We start from the raw sequence: 16,609 nt of genomic DNA, 5'->3' as shown, positions 1-16,609 counted from the left end.
AAATATATAATCTAGTCGTTTTTAGATATTTTAATGCGGAAAAGTTACATATTATACCTTTAAATAAATGAAATCCCCCCCAAATGATTTTCTTTGATGACGTGGGTTAAATAGATAGATAGTGATCTGATCCGATCCATGTTGCTGTAAAGGAATGTTATTGTCGTGCTTCTGCTCCTGTAAAGGAATCCTCTCTTAACTCGATGTGGCAGCAGACACTCAGCTCCAGTTGGAAGGACTTAACTTAGACTTTAAATGTAGGATATCATTCTGTCAATTGTGATATATGAAGTGACGAAAGATCCTTGTGAGTGCTACTGCTCCTTTTTTTTGTTATTTTTAGAATTCCACTACGATTTGAACTATACGGCATTTGTGAGTCAGAAGAAAAGCATTTTCACATGATCTCACCTCAGAGAAAAGCCTTAAACTTCAAAAACAATCTTTATCATAAAAATGATTCAAAGACATTGTCTTATCAGTTTCTTGGCTACATCGGACAGAATAGATTTTGAATTGATTAATATGTTACCGAGGTATTAAATTACTGCATGTGGGTTATATATTATGTCCCCGGCCTCATGCTGAATAAGAAAATAAATACAGTTAAATCATTCTTTCACGGGAGCACTAGTGGAAATGCACAGGGCTGCCAGGGCACGGTCTCTGGGCATTATTTATTTTAGAGGGGAAAATTACTGACTTAAAAATCATCTGACACTAAAGTACAAGTCAAAAACCATTCCAGAAATGTCACCGCTTAAGGAACCAGGCTAAATGACACTTAAATAAACCTCTGCCTTACATGACAAATGATTAAAGGCTCTGTCAGCCTGCGTCTTCTGACATTAGAAAATCACCAGCTCAAGGCTGATTCGTTCAGTATGCCTACGTTTGGTTCAATACTAACAGGCCTCGGACTGAAGTCTATAAAATCACCACATTGACTTGAGGCGTTGCTAACGGTGGAAAAGACTGAATTCTAGCAGCAAACATTCACATAAAAGATCAGAGCTAATAGAACCCGTACAAAAACTACGCAAGTAATCACGTTGACCAGAAACAATGGTGAAGGAAAGGGCGATATGACAATAGCATACAGTATGAGTGGAAAAAGTGACACAGCAGGTCATGAATGAATAAGAGCCCCCCATAAAAGTAACATATGTGCTGATGGCATAATGCACGCAAGTCGGTTGAACCCCTTATTGGTGTTCTGTTTTCACATACTGAAAGACTGCTGTTAACCACATCATCTAAGGAAACATATTTTCCAGAAGTTCTGGGCACATGTGGGTGAAATGCCTAATTATTATTAACCTCCTTTTACACTGAGGCTCATTAGATTGTTATTCCTCTGGACAATGATTGATTTATTAAAGTCATACTAATCTGTTACAACTAATTGCAAACACATAGCCATACATCCCAAAAGATATGGCAACAATGCGTTTTCTGTATCTCTGGTATGTTAAGTGTGTGCATTAATGTGCGTGTTAATGAGAGGCAATAAGGTGAGAGCATACTTAGCCACATTCTCCATACTGATGGAACACTTCCAGATGGCTCCGGTGGCAGCGGCCAGGAGCTGCTTGTTGTTCGCCTTGCTCAACAGTGAAACCAGCGGCTGAAGACCTTTGTACGTGTGCACCAGGTCGCGGGTTTGTTTGTCCTCTGCACACTGCAAAGCAAAAGAGAGGGTCAAGATCTACGATAAGTCCTCTAAAGACAAAGTGTAAGAAAAACTATTTTAATCTGTGTCTTTCTACGGAAGCCCTGATAGGCAATATCTGATGATTCATTTTCTAAGTCTGATCTAAATTGTTTTTTTCTCCTGTGTTTATGACTTAAGAACATGTGAAAAAAAAGGTTTTGCCAGGATAATCTGTCTAAGCTCCTTAAAAAAAAAACATCTGTGAAACAGATAGGGGAAAAAAAGTTTTGCCAGCTATATAACTTCAGCCTCTTGTGGCCAAAATTAGTTTTACAACAACAAACACTTCAAAAATGATCGTGGCAAAAAAAAAAGTTTTTTTTCCCACCTGTCTCACAGATGGAGAAAAAAAAATTAAGGAACTTAGAAATATTATCGTGGCAAAAACCTTTTTCACCTGTTTTTAAGTTAAAAACTCAGGAGAGAAAACAATTTAGATCAGACTTAGAAAATGCATTACCTTTTTTTTTTTTTTTTCTCACTTGCCTCCCCGAGCTTCCGCACATTTCTCCAATTCTGTTAATTTTTTCATAGACTACGTGTACAACAAGTGCAGAAGTGTGGAAAACACGTACCTTGAAGATTGCACTGGCACAATGCATTTGTAGCTCATCATTGTCACTGCTTAGGTTTTTCACCAAATCCTTGATCATGCCCTCAGTCTGAATGGCAATCCTGTAGCTTCCCTGTAGTGACACAATCAATAACAGACCACATGAACAACATGGACTAATCTACAATTATGTCACATATGTACTGGTACTATCTATTTTAATGGTTCTGATGTATTTTTTTTATGTTTCTGATATATATTTTTTTATTATTGTTTCATATGGAAAGTATCATTTATCTTTATTTTCTACCCATATTTCATAATTTTGTATATTTTATATGTTAAACACATGTTTTTACATCTCTTTTACTGTGTATGCTCCGTAATTGGTATTCTGCACACCTTGCTGCAATCGCATTATGATAGTTAGGATAAGGCTGGCACTATACTATAATTGTTTGTGACTGTTTGTGGTACCAGGACAATTTGCCCCCTCTGAGGAATCAAATCCTTACAAACAGTTTTCAAAGTCAGTAATAAAGTAAGTTCAAACTTGTGCCACATTGTACAATATATAGTATGTGCCCGCTCTCACCTCTGAGGCACACTCCTGCAGGGTGCCCACCACAGGAATAAGCATGTTCTCGTGTGGAGACTTGAGCAGGCGTCCCAGCAGAGGGATACCCCCGGCCTTACGGATGGCCACCTTGTTCTTGGTGCTCTTGCTGCAGCTCCACAGTGCCAGAGCGCCACAGCGAGCCACCTCTACATCCTTCTCCTGGTTTGCAGTCAGGCTTGCTAAATTAGGGACACAGTCCAGCAGCTTTACCTGAGCAGAGAGACAAGGGACCCAGACTTACAAGTGGATAAACACAAACATAACAATGTGTGCAAACAAGCAGCCGGACCACACGTGTTTAAGCAGAAAACCGCCACACACACATTTACACAAACTCACTGAACTTGCCATAAATTCAAGGACTCTGAAAAGTTTGCTTGCAGAATTGGAGTGATAATGGATGGTTCCAGATGGGAATGGCAAGTTGTTGGCTGTGATTAAGGGTGTAATTAAAATTCTATTACCACTGGGTCTGCGAGGCTGAAAAAGCCAGAGATGCTAGGAGTGGAAAACTGTCAGGATAGATGTTGATGTTAGACCTGAAAAGCCCAGTGTGACGGTTTATGGCCATCATTCAGTGTTCTAATCCAAAGTTCCTGGCCAGTGAGACAGAGCAGGCAAAGCTATTACACGCAGCACAGTTCAAAGGTGGTCTCACAGCATAGCGTGAAATTAATCTGCCTCCATGAGTGACTTGCACATGAGAACATCCGATTTGGGGCTGAGGAAAATATACAAGGCATGGAGGCTTTAATCACAGGTCCCTCTGTCAACAAACATGAATGCAGGTCAGAGGATGTAGGGGACATTCTATCTGTTTTACCACAGCACCCACGCTGCTGTTTTCAAAGACTGGGTGAAAAAGGATGGATAAACCACTATCTGGCAAGTACGTACAGTGCGAACAGGGCTTGAATGGGTGATTGATTTGCTGCGCATCAAAACGTAGTTCGGCAAAGTCTGGATAAGTGTTTTTACGCTTTAAACATAATAGTATAGTAATTTGTGGATCACATCGCAATAAGGCACCGTCCTGTTTTTCCAAAGGTTCCAAGATGTCTGTGTAGTACAAAGTACTAAATCACAAACTGGCTGACACAGGCATAAATAGACAAGTGTTTTAATGGAAAATCTGCCACCATAGGACCAACACGTTCTCACTCCCAACTCCAGGATGAGGGTTATTATAATAAACTAAAACTGAAACTAAAATGAAAATAAGCAGTGAAAAGTATTTTTGTAAACTGAAACTAATATAAAAACGATTAACGACCAAAACTGAACTCAACCCTAAATGATATTGCCTTTCAAAATTCAAAACTATTATAACCTTGGTCAGGACCTCTTGGCGTTTTGTTTTTTTAAAGCACTGGATAATCCTTTAGCCTAATTTTTAAACATGCAGTGTAGTCCAATAGACTTCAACACTTGGTTGAATGTTACGTACGTGACGTGAGGCAAGTACGTTACAACTTGGTTAGGTTTAGGAAAAGATTAAAATAGATTTTGGGTTAAAATAAGTATATTTTTTATGTAACTTAAGATACGTACGTAAGTTAGGTATGTTACGTATGTGACGTAAGTTAACGTTACATAAGTTAAGAACGTAACGTAAGTTGAAATAAGTCAGTTTCACACACAGTAAGTTGGTTTCACACAGGACCAGTGGGCAACCTCCAGGTCTGAAAAGTGAAGCCAATGCTGAAGTGCCTTAAAGTTGCTTTCTTTTTAATAGCCACCAGGGGGCGACTCTTCTGTTTGCAAAAAAGAAGTCTGATTGTATAGAAGTCTATGAGAAGATGAGCCTACTTCTCACTTGATTTATTACCTCAGTAAACATTGTAAACATGAGTTTATGGTTTCAATCGATAGTTTCAAGTCTTCTTCAATACAGCATGATGTTCATTTAGTAAATAATGGTCCCATTTAGAGTCAAATAGACCATAAAGCAAGGGATGCTTTAGGGTGTGGCTACCTTGTGTTTGACAGGTCGCAACCATGGCGTTGACCGGTCTGGGAAGTTGTCCGTGTTTTAGTCTCAGAGCTTTAACCCTTTCACAGTGTGTTTACAGTTCATGAAAGGTAATTGTGACATTTTGGTAGTCTAAAAATGTCTTATTCAGCGCTCGGGTGTACTTAACTCCACCCGTGTTTACCGTGTCACTTCTGGTTGCAAAAAAAAACAAGATGGCCACAGCAAAAATGACAAAGAGGCTCCAAAACAGCAGTCCATAAATCAACGGGTAACGTCACGGTGACTACGTCCACTTATATACAGGCTATGCACGGGACACAACGGTCTATGGGTGAAAGACCTGTGTTTATTTGACCAATCCATCCTCTCCAACATTCCTCCCTACACTGACTGTCACTCTTTATACTACGTCAACTGACTTCCTCCTTTACTTGCATCATAATTACTATGGCTACTAGAACCAGCCCTTTATGTCCAAAACTAATGCTAGAGGGGTATGTGGAGCGTCACAGTTTGACATCAAGGGCCACAGATCAAGCTACCATATTTGACAAGTTGGGAGTGAGAACACCCTGGTAGGACATAACATTTTTTCATTAACACCAATACAGAAAGATCAAGTTCTGGTCTGCAGTTTCTCTCCTGCTGCTCTTCACATTGGCATTACAGAGATTTTTTAATCCATTTTTTTTTTATGTCACACTAACCTGAATTTAAAGTTTTCTGTGCTTATGCTCACCAGTTTTTTGATACCGCCATATTGCCTGACGGTTCTCCTTGCTCTGCGGAACCTGGCCACGTTAGCGATGGTCTCAGCAGCTAAGGCCTTGAGGTCCTTGACTGGTGAGTCCAGAATCTTCACGATGCTCTGCAGACCTCCCATGTCAACAATGGCTCGACGGATTTGCACGTTGTGACTTATCTTTCTCAGGATTTTCAGAGATCCAATCTAAAAACACACACACAATAAACGTTCACACTCAGTAAGTTATTTTAAAAATGATAGGTTTGTTTTATGGACAAGAAGCTGTTGCATCTATGCCAACATGAGGCCTCCATCTGTGCTAACAGCGATATCTAGTATCCAAACATTTACCCACATTTCTACTAAAAATAGAAAGGACAAAAAGCCGTAATAAAATCAGGATTAAAAAGCACCCACAAGTCATTAGGCACACTGGAGAATAATTGCTACCCTGTGTCTTTAAAGGCATGCTCTCTACCCAGCACTAGTGTTTCTGTAACTAAAACACAGGCTGGCACATACGGCCGGCTCTATTTATGCCTGCAGGCCATCCAGGTCCAGCTTTGGCACGGCTACTCACTTTGCATTTGACTTCATCTGTATCCAGCAAGTTAATGAGGACTTCAAGGCCACCTACATCCCGGATGGCCAGTTGGCACGTCTCCTGCATCAAATTAAAGTCCATCATGGCGCACAGAGTGAGCACAGTGGCCGTCTGGTCGCCTCCCTGAAATAATAATTGCCAAACATGAATGAATGAAAGACAAAAAGGAAGAGAGGGGGAGAAAGAAAATTAAACATTAAGCAGACATTTGGAAAAGGGAGGAGGAGGCGAAACTCCTTCCCTCTCCCTCTGTTGTTTCCCCCCCCGTAAGACCACTCCTACTGGGGCTGCTTTGTTTATACCACATCCTGGTAAGTGTTTAGCTTTGTGGTGGTAAACACTGATGGAAAGAAATTATTTGCTAACAGAGCACTGGGCTCTGACAACAGCGCCAAGCTCAGAAACCATTAGACGTCACCCCTAAGATGAAAAAGAACACTATTAGCACTGAAACTAATGATGAGTAAGCATTTCAAAGGCAGGCATATGTTTTGACAGTTGCTATAAAGACACATATCATGTTAGACCGGCACCCCAGCAATTGGCAACTTAGTAGCTACAACACTAATAAGTCTACAAGTGCTTTGAGGGGGGAATCTGTTCTAAGCCCCTCAACCCACATCGGGCGGAAGACTGATTAGGTTTTATTGCCACTTAAAGCTGCAATAGGTAGAATTGGAGCAAATATGATAAAAAAAATGTAAAAAAAAAATTATAAAACGGTCACTATATCCTGACAGTAGTGCATGAGACTGGTAATCTGAAAAAAAAATCACATGCCTCTGTGTCCTCCGGTGCTCCTAATGGCATCTGCAAGATTTCAAAGACCAGAGGAAAATAACCAATCAGAGCCAAGCTGGAGCCTTGCCGTCTCTGAGCAGCTGTCAATCACTCGCATATTCCGATCAAACGGTCAAACTAGGCAGCGCTGATCAAATATGAATCAATTTTCTGTTACTGTAATGCCAATTTCTCGCCTCAAATGTTTTCAGAAACATCTTGTAGTGTACTGTTTAGCTGTAAAATGAGAAAGTTTGTGACCTGCCACCATGTTGAGATCAGTTGAGGAAATATCAAGCACCAATCACTTCTGATTGGTTGTTTTCCTCCGTTCTGTGAAATCTTGCAGATAACATTAGGAGCACAGGAGGTGTCCTGCTCTCCTTGTGTGTGTGCGTAGGTACACAATTCAGCAGTAAGCCAAACTCCATTCAAATGAATACGTGAGTCAGGATATAGCGTCCAAGCTCCTGGTACTTTATTGGGCGGCACCCTCATATACAGTGTGAATAGGAGTGAAACTGAAGACATAAACAAAGAGTACAATCAGTAAATGTATAATCAAATTATTCGTTACAGTATAAACTTCACATACATTCTCTAACTGTATGATACTGTGTATGATAGTAGTCAATATAGAACAATAAATGACAATGACATGTGGTTAAACTAGCAAGTATCAAAATAAGGCTTTATAAAATATACTTCACAAAAATATCATCAAGATACTGTTCTATGGTCTGTGCTAAATCAATACTTACAGACGATGCTTTCGAAGGCATAAACAAAAGGAAGGATTACAGCAGATGGTTATTGAGACCAATTAGCGAAAATGTGGCTGCATTCTGAAACTAAAATGGCCGACTTCCGGTTCCGGGTCAAAGTGCATGTCAAAATAAGCGAGAAATAAAAAGGCCCAGGAGGGGGCGCTAGTTCCCCAAAACTGAAGGCACAACACTCCCCGCCTGGTATCTGTAAAGTTGCCACATATAGATAACTGAACAACAATTAAAGGGTCTCAGTCCTACTTTTTCAGAAGGAGAATGATCTCAGATACAGGCCTGAGGAACTTTTTGCTTGACCCTTGCTTGGTCACCTTGAGCTCTACTTTGCGAACTCTTCCATCATCGCTGGGAAAGGTGCATGTAACGAGTACCATAGGCCAGTCATTTCAGGCTGCTTTGACGTCTCTCAGCAGCACAATGTCGCCTTCTTCGATGTTAGGACATGACTCTTGCCATTTGTGATGAACTTGCAGGGTCTGCAGATATTCTCGCTTCCAGCGAGGCCAAAACTGGTTGGCTAAGCTCTGCACTTGACGCCACTGCTGTTCACTGCAGGTTTTGTGTGGTTCATACAAGAACACTGGTCCTGTGAGCCCGTTGGAATTGGTGAGCTCAGAGGCCTGAACAGACCTGGAAGCATGATCGGCAGGATTATGCTCCGTGGGTACATACTGCCACTGCCTTGGCTGTGTAGATTGTCGAATTCTATGAACTCTGTTGTGGTTGTTGTCGAATACCCTTTGCATGAAAGCAACAAACTGCTCTTTCCTCTTTGGCTTTCGCTCTAGTGTGCGCCGTAGAGAAGAGAGACGGGTCACAGCTTGCTCTCGATTGTTTGGCAGAGGTGGCCTTGGAGACCTGAATGGCAGAGGCGCCACCCAGCTGTTGGACTCGTCCTGGAAAACCTCTTCATCCATGATCTTTAAAAAGTGTTCATCCTCTATGGAGAGTGCACGCTCATCATCATCTACTGTTCTCTTGAAAACAGTGAGCCCAAGGGTGTCTTCATCCATTCTACCTTTCCAGCGACCTTGAGAGAGACTATGCAGCGAGCTGGAATCAACCTTTTCTTTGAGGTGGACATGACTTGTACATGGTCTGAACAGTGACGGTCTTCCGTTTTCTAGGATGTTTGTCTTAAAGCTGTGAACTGTAGGCTTATGGACATTCCCCAAGCATACATCACCCACCAAGACCCATCCTAGGTCTAACTTCTGAGCGAAAGGTGTGTTGCCAGGACCGTTGATCTGCCGCCTCACCTTGTGAGCTGCAAGAATGTCTCTCCCAAGCAGAAGAAGGATGTGGGCTTTATGATCTAGAGCTGGGATCTCAGCCGCAATGCTCTTGAGGTGGGGGTGATGGAGAGCGGCCTCAGGTGTTGGGATTTCTTCACAATTATCTGGAATGTCATTGCACTCAATCAGTGTTGGGAGTTTAAGGCTGACTCCACCATTCAGTGCTTCAATCTGATAGCCAGTCGCTCTTCTGCCTGAACTCTCCCTCGTGCCGGCGCATGTCTTCAAAGTGTAGGGAAATGTACCACCGTGGATGCCGAACAGATCAAAAAACCCTGACTTGGCTAATGATCTGTTGCTCTGGTCATCGAGCATAGCATACATCCTGACAGCATTCTCATGGTGCCCTGTAGGATAGACCTTGACGAGGCAGATCTTAGAGCAGGACTTTCCCATAAGGCTGCCACCACAAACCTCAGTACGCAGAGAATTCACAGCTGGTGCTGACGAAGTATCCTCCTCTTCCTCCTCCCCGCCGTCCTCTGATGGGGTGTTGAAGGCCTTGAATGCCCATGGAGGTGGACCAGGATGTAGAGCCGTAAGATGACTGTGACTGGTGCACTCATCACACTTCAATGTGACTTTGCAGTTGCGGGCGAGATGCGAAGATGATGAGCAGCATTTGAAGCAGATCCCTTGCTCTTTCAGGTAGGCTTTCCGTTCCTCAATGGTTTTCAATCTGAAGCCACGGCATTTCCTCAGGGGGTGGGGCTTGTTATGGATGGGGCAGTGTCTAGCTAGATCATCTTTAGATGCTGTTTCATTCCAAGTTGCAACAGGGGAGACATTAGTCGTATGCACAGACACTGGGGTTCTGAAACTTGAGCGCTTTAAGGGAGGTTCCTCACTCTGAGGAGATCTGTTGCCCAGAAGTGCAAAGCTGGGATCATTTCTTATTTTAGCCTGGTGGCAGATGAAATGAGTGAAGAAAGAAAAAGGGGGGTAAGAGACATGATACTCCTCCTTATACCTTGATCCCTGAGAAATCCATTTCTCCTGTAAGCCGTATGGCAGCTTTTCCACGATGGGGCTGATGCCGCGTGCGGTGTCCAAGTATGCCAAGCCTGGTAGATAGCCATCTTCCTTAGCTGAGAGTAGCTCTGTTAACAGGTCCCCTAGTTCTCTTAACTTGTAGTTGTCCTTATTTGAGATCTTGGGAAAGCTGTCCAGCTTCTTAAAAAGAGCACTTTCTATGACTTCAGGAGCGCTGTAACATTCATCAAGCCTGTCCCAGGTGATTTTTAAAGCTGCTTCTGGGTTGCTTATATGAACTGCCCTCAAACGCCTGACATATTCTGAGGACTCTTTACCAAGCCATTTTGACAGCAAGTCCATCTCTTCACCAGCAGTAATGTCCAAGTCTCTTATTGTATTGAGAAAAGATGACCTCCATGCTCTATAGTTTTCTGGACGGTCATCAAAGTGTGATAGGCCGGTGCTCACAAGCTCTTTGCGTGCCAGATACTTTGCCATATCCATCATAACTGAAGACTCTGGATAACGTCCTGCATGTGACGTAGCTGCATACTGAGGGGCATTAGACCTGGGCCTTTGATGCCAAATGTCACTGCCTGGTCCTTGTAGTATTGCCTCTTTTTTAACGTGGGGGGCATTTATGCTCTGTAGCTGGACAGATGAGTGAGATTTGTGAGGTATCTGTGAGGTCTGGGGTGTCTCTGACCTTTGTTGTAAGTTGAATGGCGTGGGACTGGCATGACCTACAGCATACTGGTTGCCATCTTCCTCCAAAACCTTCTGAGAATCTTGAGATGTAAGCCTAATCGGTTGCTTCGAGTGTTGCTCATGTGGTACGTTTAAAGCTGACTCAGACTGCTGGCTAATACGTGTGGCTTGGTCCCTGACATAGTCACTCACACGTTCATGTGTGCCTTGTACTGTTATTGGGTGGCTTTTCCTGTTGTGAAGCTCCTCACCCTCATGCTCTGCTGCTGCCTCCAATATCTCTGCCTGGGCGATAGCAGCTGCAGCCTCCTTTTCAAGATGCAGGGCATCCAGATTAGCCTCTAGTCTAGCTTTGTCCACTTTAATGGCAATCTCCCTCTCTGCAAATGTAACACGTGCACGTGCAGCCTCTGCCTTGGCTCTTGCTCGTGCTGCTGCAGCACTGACCGATGATCGAGATGATCGAGTCGAAACAGAATGTTGGGAACTGTTGACCGATGCTCCATCTCGTAAGCTCTGTGTTTCCTTTGGTGTAGAGCCTTGGATGTCCTTTCCGTCCATGATGTCTGTTACTCACTGCGATCTGCTGCTGTAGTGTTGTTAGCCAGCTGCGTATCCGTCTTTTCACTGTCCTGCTCTCCTTGTGTGTGTGCGTAGGTACACAATTCAGCAGTAAGCCAAACTCCATTCAAATGAATACGTGAGTCAGGATATAGCGTCCAAGCTCCTGGTACTTTATTGGGCGGCACCCTCATATACAGTGTGAATAGGAGTGAAACTGAAGACATAAACAAAGAGTACAATCAGTAAATGTATAATCAAATTATTCGTTACAGTATAAACTTCACATACATTCTCTAACTGTATGATACTGTGTATGATAGTAGTCAATATAGAACAATAAATGACAATGACATGTGGTTAAACTAGCAAGTATCAAAATAAGGCTTTATAAAATATACTTCACAAAAATATCATCAAGATACTGTTCTATGGTCTGTGCTAAATCAATACTTACAGACGATGCTTTCGAAGGCATAAACAAAAGGAAGGATTACAGCAGATGGTTATTGAGACCAATTAGCGAAAATGTGGCTGCATTCTGAAACTAAAATGGCCGACTTCCGGTTCCGGGTCAAAGTGCATGTCAAAATAAGCGAGAAATAAAAAGGCCCAGGAGGGGGCGCTAGTTCCCCAAAACTGAAGGCACAACAGGAGGCCAACGGAGGACACAGAGGAACATTCTTTTTATTTTTCAGATTACCTGTCTCATGCACTACTGTCAAGATATTGTGACCGTTTTATACAAATAACTTTTTCCAATCATATTTGCTCCTTTTCTACCCACTGCTGCTTTAAAGTAACAGAATATTAATTCATATTTTATCAGCGCTGCCTAGTTTGACCATTTGACCGGACAGGAGTTCGCGAGTGATTGACAGCTGCCTCCGTTGAATGAACAGCCAGTAGGAACGCTCCCTCTCTCTCTGAAATTACCTGTGATTGGCCGAAGTCTCCAGTCACGTACTAGATTTTTTAAAGCCTGAGTCTTGAATCAGAACACTCGAATTACAATATGCTGAAAAGTTGTAATTTTTGCCCAATGATGCCAAAAACATTCTGTCTAACCCCACATTAACTACAATATGTTCACTGAAAAAAATACACAGATATAAAACTGTTGATGTGTTGTCAAATCCTGACATGTGTGGGAGTGGCAGAACTTGACCCAATTTGACTTTTATTTCCTAAATTTAGTGTTCAAATACTTGTCTTTTTCCAGATTCCCCTCACAATGCATAAATCCACATAATGTCCTAGCTGTGGATGAATGTTGACAGCATTACGGCACTTAAAATACCAGTCTTAGGGTTAGTGCTTGGAGATGGTCAAAATACAGTCCAGTCAGGCAGAGATGGTGTTTTTTATATTACCATCCATATTTAGTCTGTATCATACGCAGTTGCATAACAAACTTTGTTGACATGCAATGGTTTTGATCATGAGACGGGGAAAAAAAATCGTTAGTCGGATAAAACAGAAGCTCGTGGCACGCAAATGCAACAGTTAGCTGCTGTAATACTAGACCTGCTTACATGGCTTTGATATGTGACACTGAAACGTCCCGTCCAAGATCTCCTGGCAAGTGAACAATCATATATTACTCCTTTTTTTCGCAGTGGTTAACCACAGATAGAATTCTCATCTAGTGGATTCAAGGCCGCCTCTACCGTTTCCAGCTTCGTAAGCCTTTATTAGTTGCACACTTTGCAAACAATTTGAGATGTCAGGAACATCCTATTATTTCATCCAAACATAAGAATGTAACATGTCTTGCTCTCAGCTACCCATATGAGTAGAAAATAGCCCATCACTATATAGAAACCTGGAGCAGTAATCTGTTTCATGCAGCTGTTGGAGGGGCCAGCTCATCAGCGTAGACCTATAGACCAGAATCTAAAGCGGTGTTTGATCATATCTCCCTCACAAAGCAGTGCTCTGACACAGCAGGATAACGGCCACATGTGTTCTCCATATCATGATGCGAGCCTAAATGTGAACCATTTGCCCATTAACAGCAGTGGATCTACGGCTTCCTTTGTCTCCTCCATTCTCACTCTTCAAAGGGTTCGGCAGGCGAGGTTCGTACCTTGTAAAAACAACGAAAAAAGCTATGTTTCGGAGTGATAGCAGGGAGAACAGAAAACAGATCATGTGCTTTCATTTTTGTTAGCTTTGGTCTTGAAGTATTGTCGACATTCTTTAAAACATTGACAACATCTGACAATCTTTTATGGTGAAAGATCTTTGACTCTGAGCATGATAGGGGCAGATGCTCAAAGTGGAACCAATTCAACCACTATTCGACCTCTGAACAAGAAATTCAAAAAGTGGTTTTATATCTGTGCAAAGCCTTGGCGGGGATATGTTAACTCTGCATAGACACTGTATGCCATGACCTGTGTGGCTTGGCATTTCAATTATCAATATGTAATACTAGTACTAAGTTCATTTTCTTTTAATCAATACATTAGGAAACATAATCTGTGATGTGTTTTATTTAGTCCTTTAAAAACCAAATGAAATCTTTACGGATCTGCTTCATAAACCCAAGTGAGCTTCCACCGTTTAAGACATTTGCTACTGCTAACAATGAATGATGAATGTCTTGGTAAATTGGACCTAAGTCAAGTTTCAAGTCCTAAACTTTGTGTTTCGAGTCCTAAGTAAGTCATAATGTGCTCTTCACCAAATGTAATGCCATTTCAGTAAATTAGGGGGAAATTAATTGATTCGTGGTGTAGCAGATTACCTATATTTTCTTGGGATGCCAGATGGAATTTTGTCCAACAATTTAATGTTTGAGATTTTTTTAAGGTCAATCCCCCACATGGATACATGAATCAGTGCTCCATACACTGTCATGAACCTACCAGACAGAATGCACGCAAATTATCAAGCAATAATCAGAGCAACAATGCAAATTCAGTTCAATATGAGACAGTGTATTGGAGGTATAGTGTAAAACCACACTCAACAAAAGAAAATGTCGCTTACAGCCAAGTCCCAATAATATTCACAAAAAATAAACAGTCCAGAGTTCATCAACAACAACAAAACACCACTTTTCTGGGATTCAGCAATAAACAACAAAAGAGAGACCAAAATTGTACCAAATTTGATAGCAATCTATTCAATAGTTGTAGAGACATTGCACTCTGAACCAAACATGCCAACCTCATGGTGGCTCTAGAGGAAAAATCAGAGGATCACAAAAGTCATTCGAATTTATCCTCTGGGGACCTTGAACATCTGTAGCAGATTTTGCAGCAATCCATCCAATAGTTGTCAAGACATTTCACTCTGAACCACACGTCAGCCTCATAGTTGTGCAAGAGGAGAAGTCAGGGGATCGCCAAAGTCAGTAGGATCCATCCTCTGGGGAACATGAATGTCCAAATTTGCACCAAATTTGATAGCAATGCATCCAATAGTTGACAGGACATTTCACTCTGAACCAAAAATGTCAACCTCATGGTGGCGCTAGAGGACAAATCAGAGGATCACCAAAGTCATTAGGACTCATCCTCTGGAAACCATGAATGACGGAACAAAATTTGGTGCCAATCCATCCAGTAGATGTCAAGCTATTTCCCTGAAAAAGTGAAAATGCTAACCTGTTTGTGGCACTAAACAAAAAGTCAGAGAATCACCAAAGTCATTCGAATTTATACCCTGGGGACCATGAATATCTATAGCACATTTTGCAGCAATCCATCCTATAGTTGTTAAGATATTTCATTCTGAACCAAATGTCAGCCTCATAGTGGTGTAAAAGGTAAAGTCAGGGGATCGCCAAAGTCTGCTCTGGGGACTATGAATGTCTAGACAAAAGTTCATCTATCCAATAGTTATTGAGATTAAAGTAAGTCTGGACCAAAGTCAGACACACCCACAAATTGACATTGCCTTCCATTGAGCCATGTGTGGAAAAAAAGTGACAGAAAATGTGTTAGACACATTAAGTCTGATTGAATATCTAATGACAGGATATACGGCAAAAATATCCCTAAATAGCAACTACAGTCACCTCTACAATAACACATCCCATTAAGACAATTTATAGGAGTACCACTCTGGAATTTGCAGCATGCTATTTAGGTAGATAATACTCATTAATCAGCAGTTTAATGGCAGCTCATCTAGTGATGATTAAAGATAGTTGTATAAATGCTTTATCGCCTCGTCTGACGGAATTACATAATTAGAAATTGATTTAGAAGAGATTAAGCGGTGTGAGGGATCAAATTCCATTCATGAGGTGAACTCAATATCAGCCACTTAAAGATGCTTTACGCATTTCGTCTCTTCCTTTACTGCAGGTGTCTGGGCCTGACCTACTAAATAGCTGATGCCTTTCCCCACTACTGAATGGAGGTCTTATTCCTGTCTGGTTCCTCTGGAGCAGCAGGCTGGATTCGGCAGACACAGACTGCCCTGCATGAGCCACTCCAGGCCTATAAATCACAGCACTGAGCATGTGGGAGCAGGGACGAGGTTAAAAGGGCTGTCAATGATACCCTGTTGACCCCTTCTCTTAATACCGTTTTGTTTGTGCACGAGTGTATGTTTGGCTTGGACTTCATGCCAGCAGTGGTAAACGTGCACATTGAGTATAAGTGCTCAGATACATAAGAGTGTATGTCTGTAATGCTGGACTGGTGACAGGTGGACTCGGGCCACTGCCAGCGCTTCACAGAGCTTAGTGTAAGAGGGAAGTAGCGGAGTCTTGGCAGAGGTCGAGCCATAGAGGATGCATGAGGTTTCATACTTCTCTGCAGTCTACAGCAGACTTAGAGGGAAGGCTACTAATGACAAGAACAAACACAATCTCCTGCTCTATTATGGGAAAGGTACTGTAGGGATAGAATGAATGATTACTGGTTGTTTCGTGCTTCATATTTGACATAGGATCTCCTATAACATAAAACTTGATCACTTAATAGGCCTTTATGTCATAAAATGAGTGCAGGGCATGCTGAGCAAACGTCTAGTCGGGTCTGTGAATTGAAAACTTGCTTAACTCATCAGAATGACATGATGTAATTATTCTTGTAAGTAAATTCTCATGTTGTAAATGCTTTACAAGTACTAAAAATTAAATGTTTTAATTGAGTGCTGTAGTCGTTAAAACGAGCATAAAAAAAAATGCTTAACTACTGATAACTTAATTAGCTACAAATTCACTTCTGTTGAGGAAATGAGCTGATACTGGCTCTTGTACATTGGAGACAGGATTAGTTTTAGTGTAGCAATTAGTAGAATGGTTCTCATGAGGGGAGAGCAGGGCAGCAG

At 41.8% G+C, this 16,609-nt stretch overlaps 1 protein-coding gene across 3 annotated transcripts in view; it reads right to left on the bottom strand.

The window, feature by feature from the left end:
• odad2 (outer dynein arm docking complex subunit 2) overlaps nt 1-16,609 on the bottom strand; it is a 66,478-nt gene that overhangs the window by 26,681 nt on the left and 23,188 nt on the right. For all 3 annotated transcript variants that reach the window (XM_037757353.1, XM_037757356.1, XM_037757355.1), the window contains 5 exons: nt 6,187-6,333; nt 5,601-5,810; nt 2,863-3,096; nt 2,290-2,400; nt 1,527-1,681 (listed from right to left, as the gene is read on the bottom strand). In XM_037757353.1, coding sequence (XP_037613281.1) covers nt 1,527-1,681; nt 2,290-2,400; nt 2,863-3,096; nt 5,601-5,810; nt 6,187-6,333 — 857 coding nt within the window. The remainder of the gene's footprint in view (nt 1-1,526; nt 1,682-2,289; nt 2,401-2,862; nt 3,097-5,600; nt 5,811-6,186; nt 6,334-16,609) is intronic.

The sequence above is a fragment of the Sebastes umbrosus genome, chromosome 21 (assembly GCF_015220745.1).
Source record: "Sebastes umbrosus isolate fSebUmb1 chromosome 21, fSebUmb1.pri, whole genome shotgun sequence".
Taxonomy (NCBI): Eukaryota; Metazoa; Chordata; class Actinopteri; order Perciformes; family Sebastidae; genus Sebastes; species Sebastes umbrosus.
Note: the sequence above shows the minus strand (reverse complement) of the source record. Positions and strands in the feature narration are given on the sequence as shown.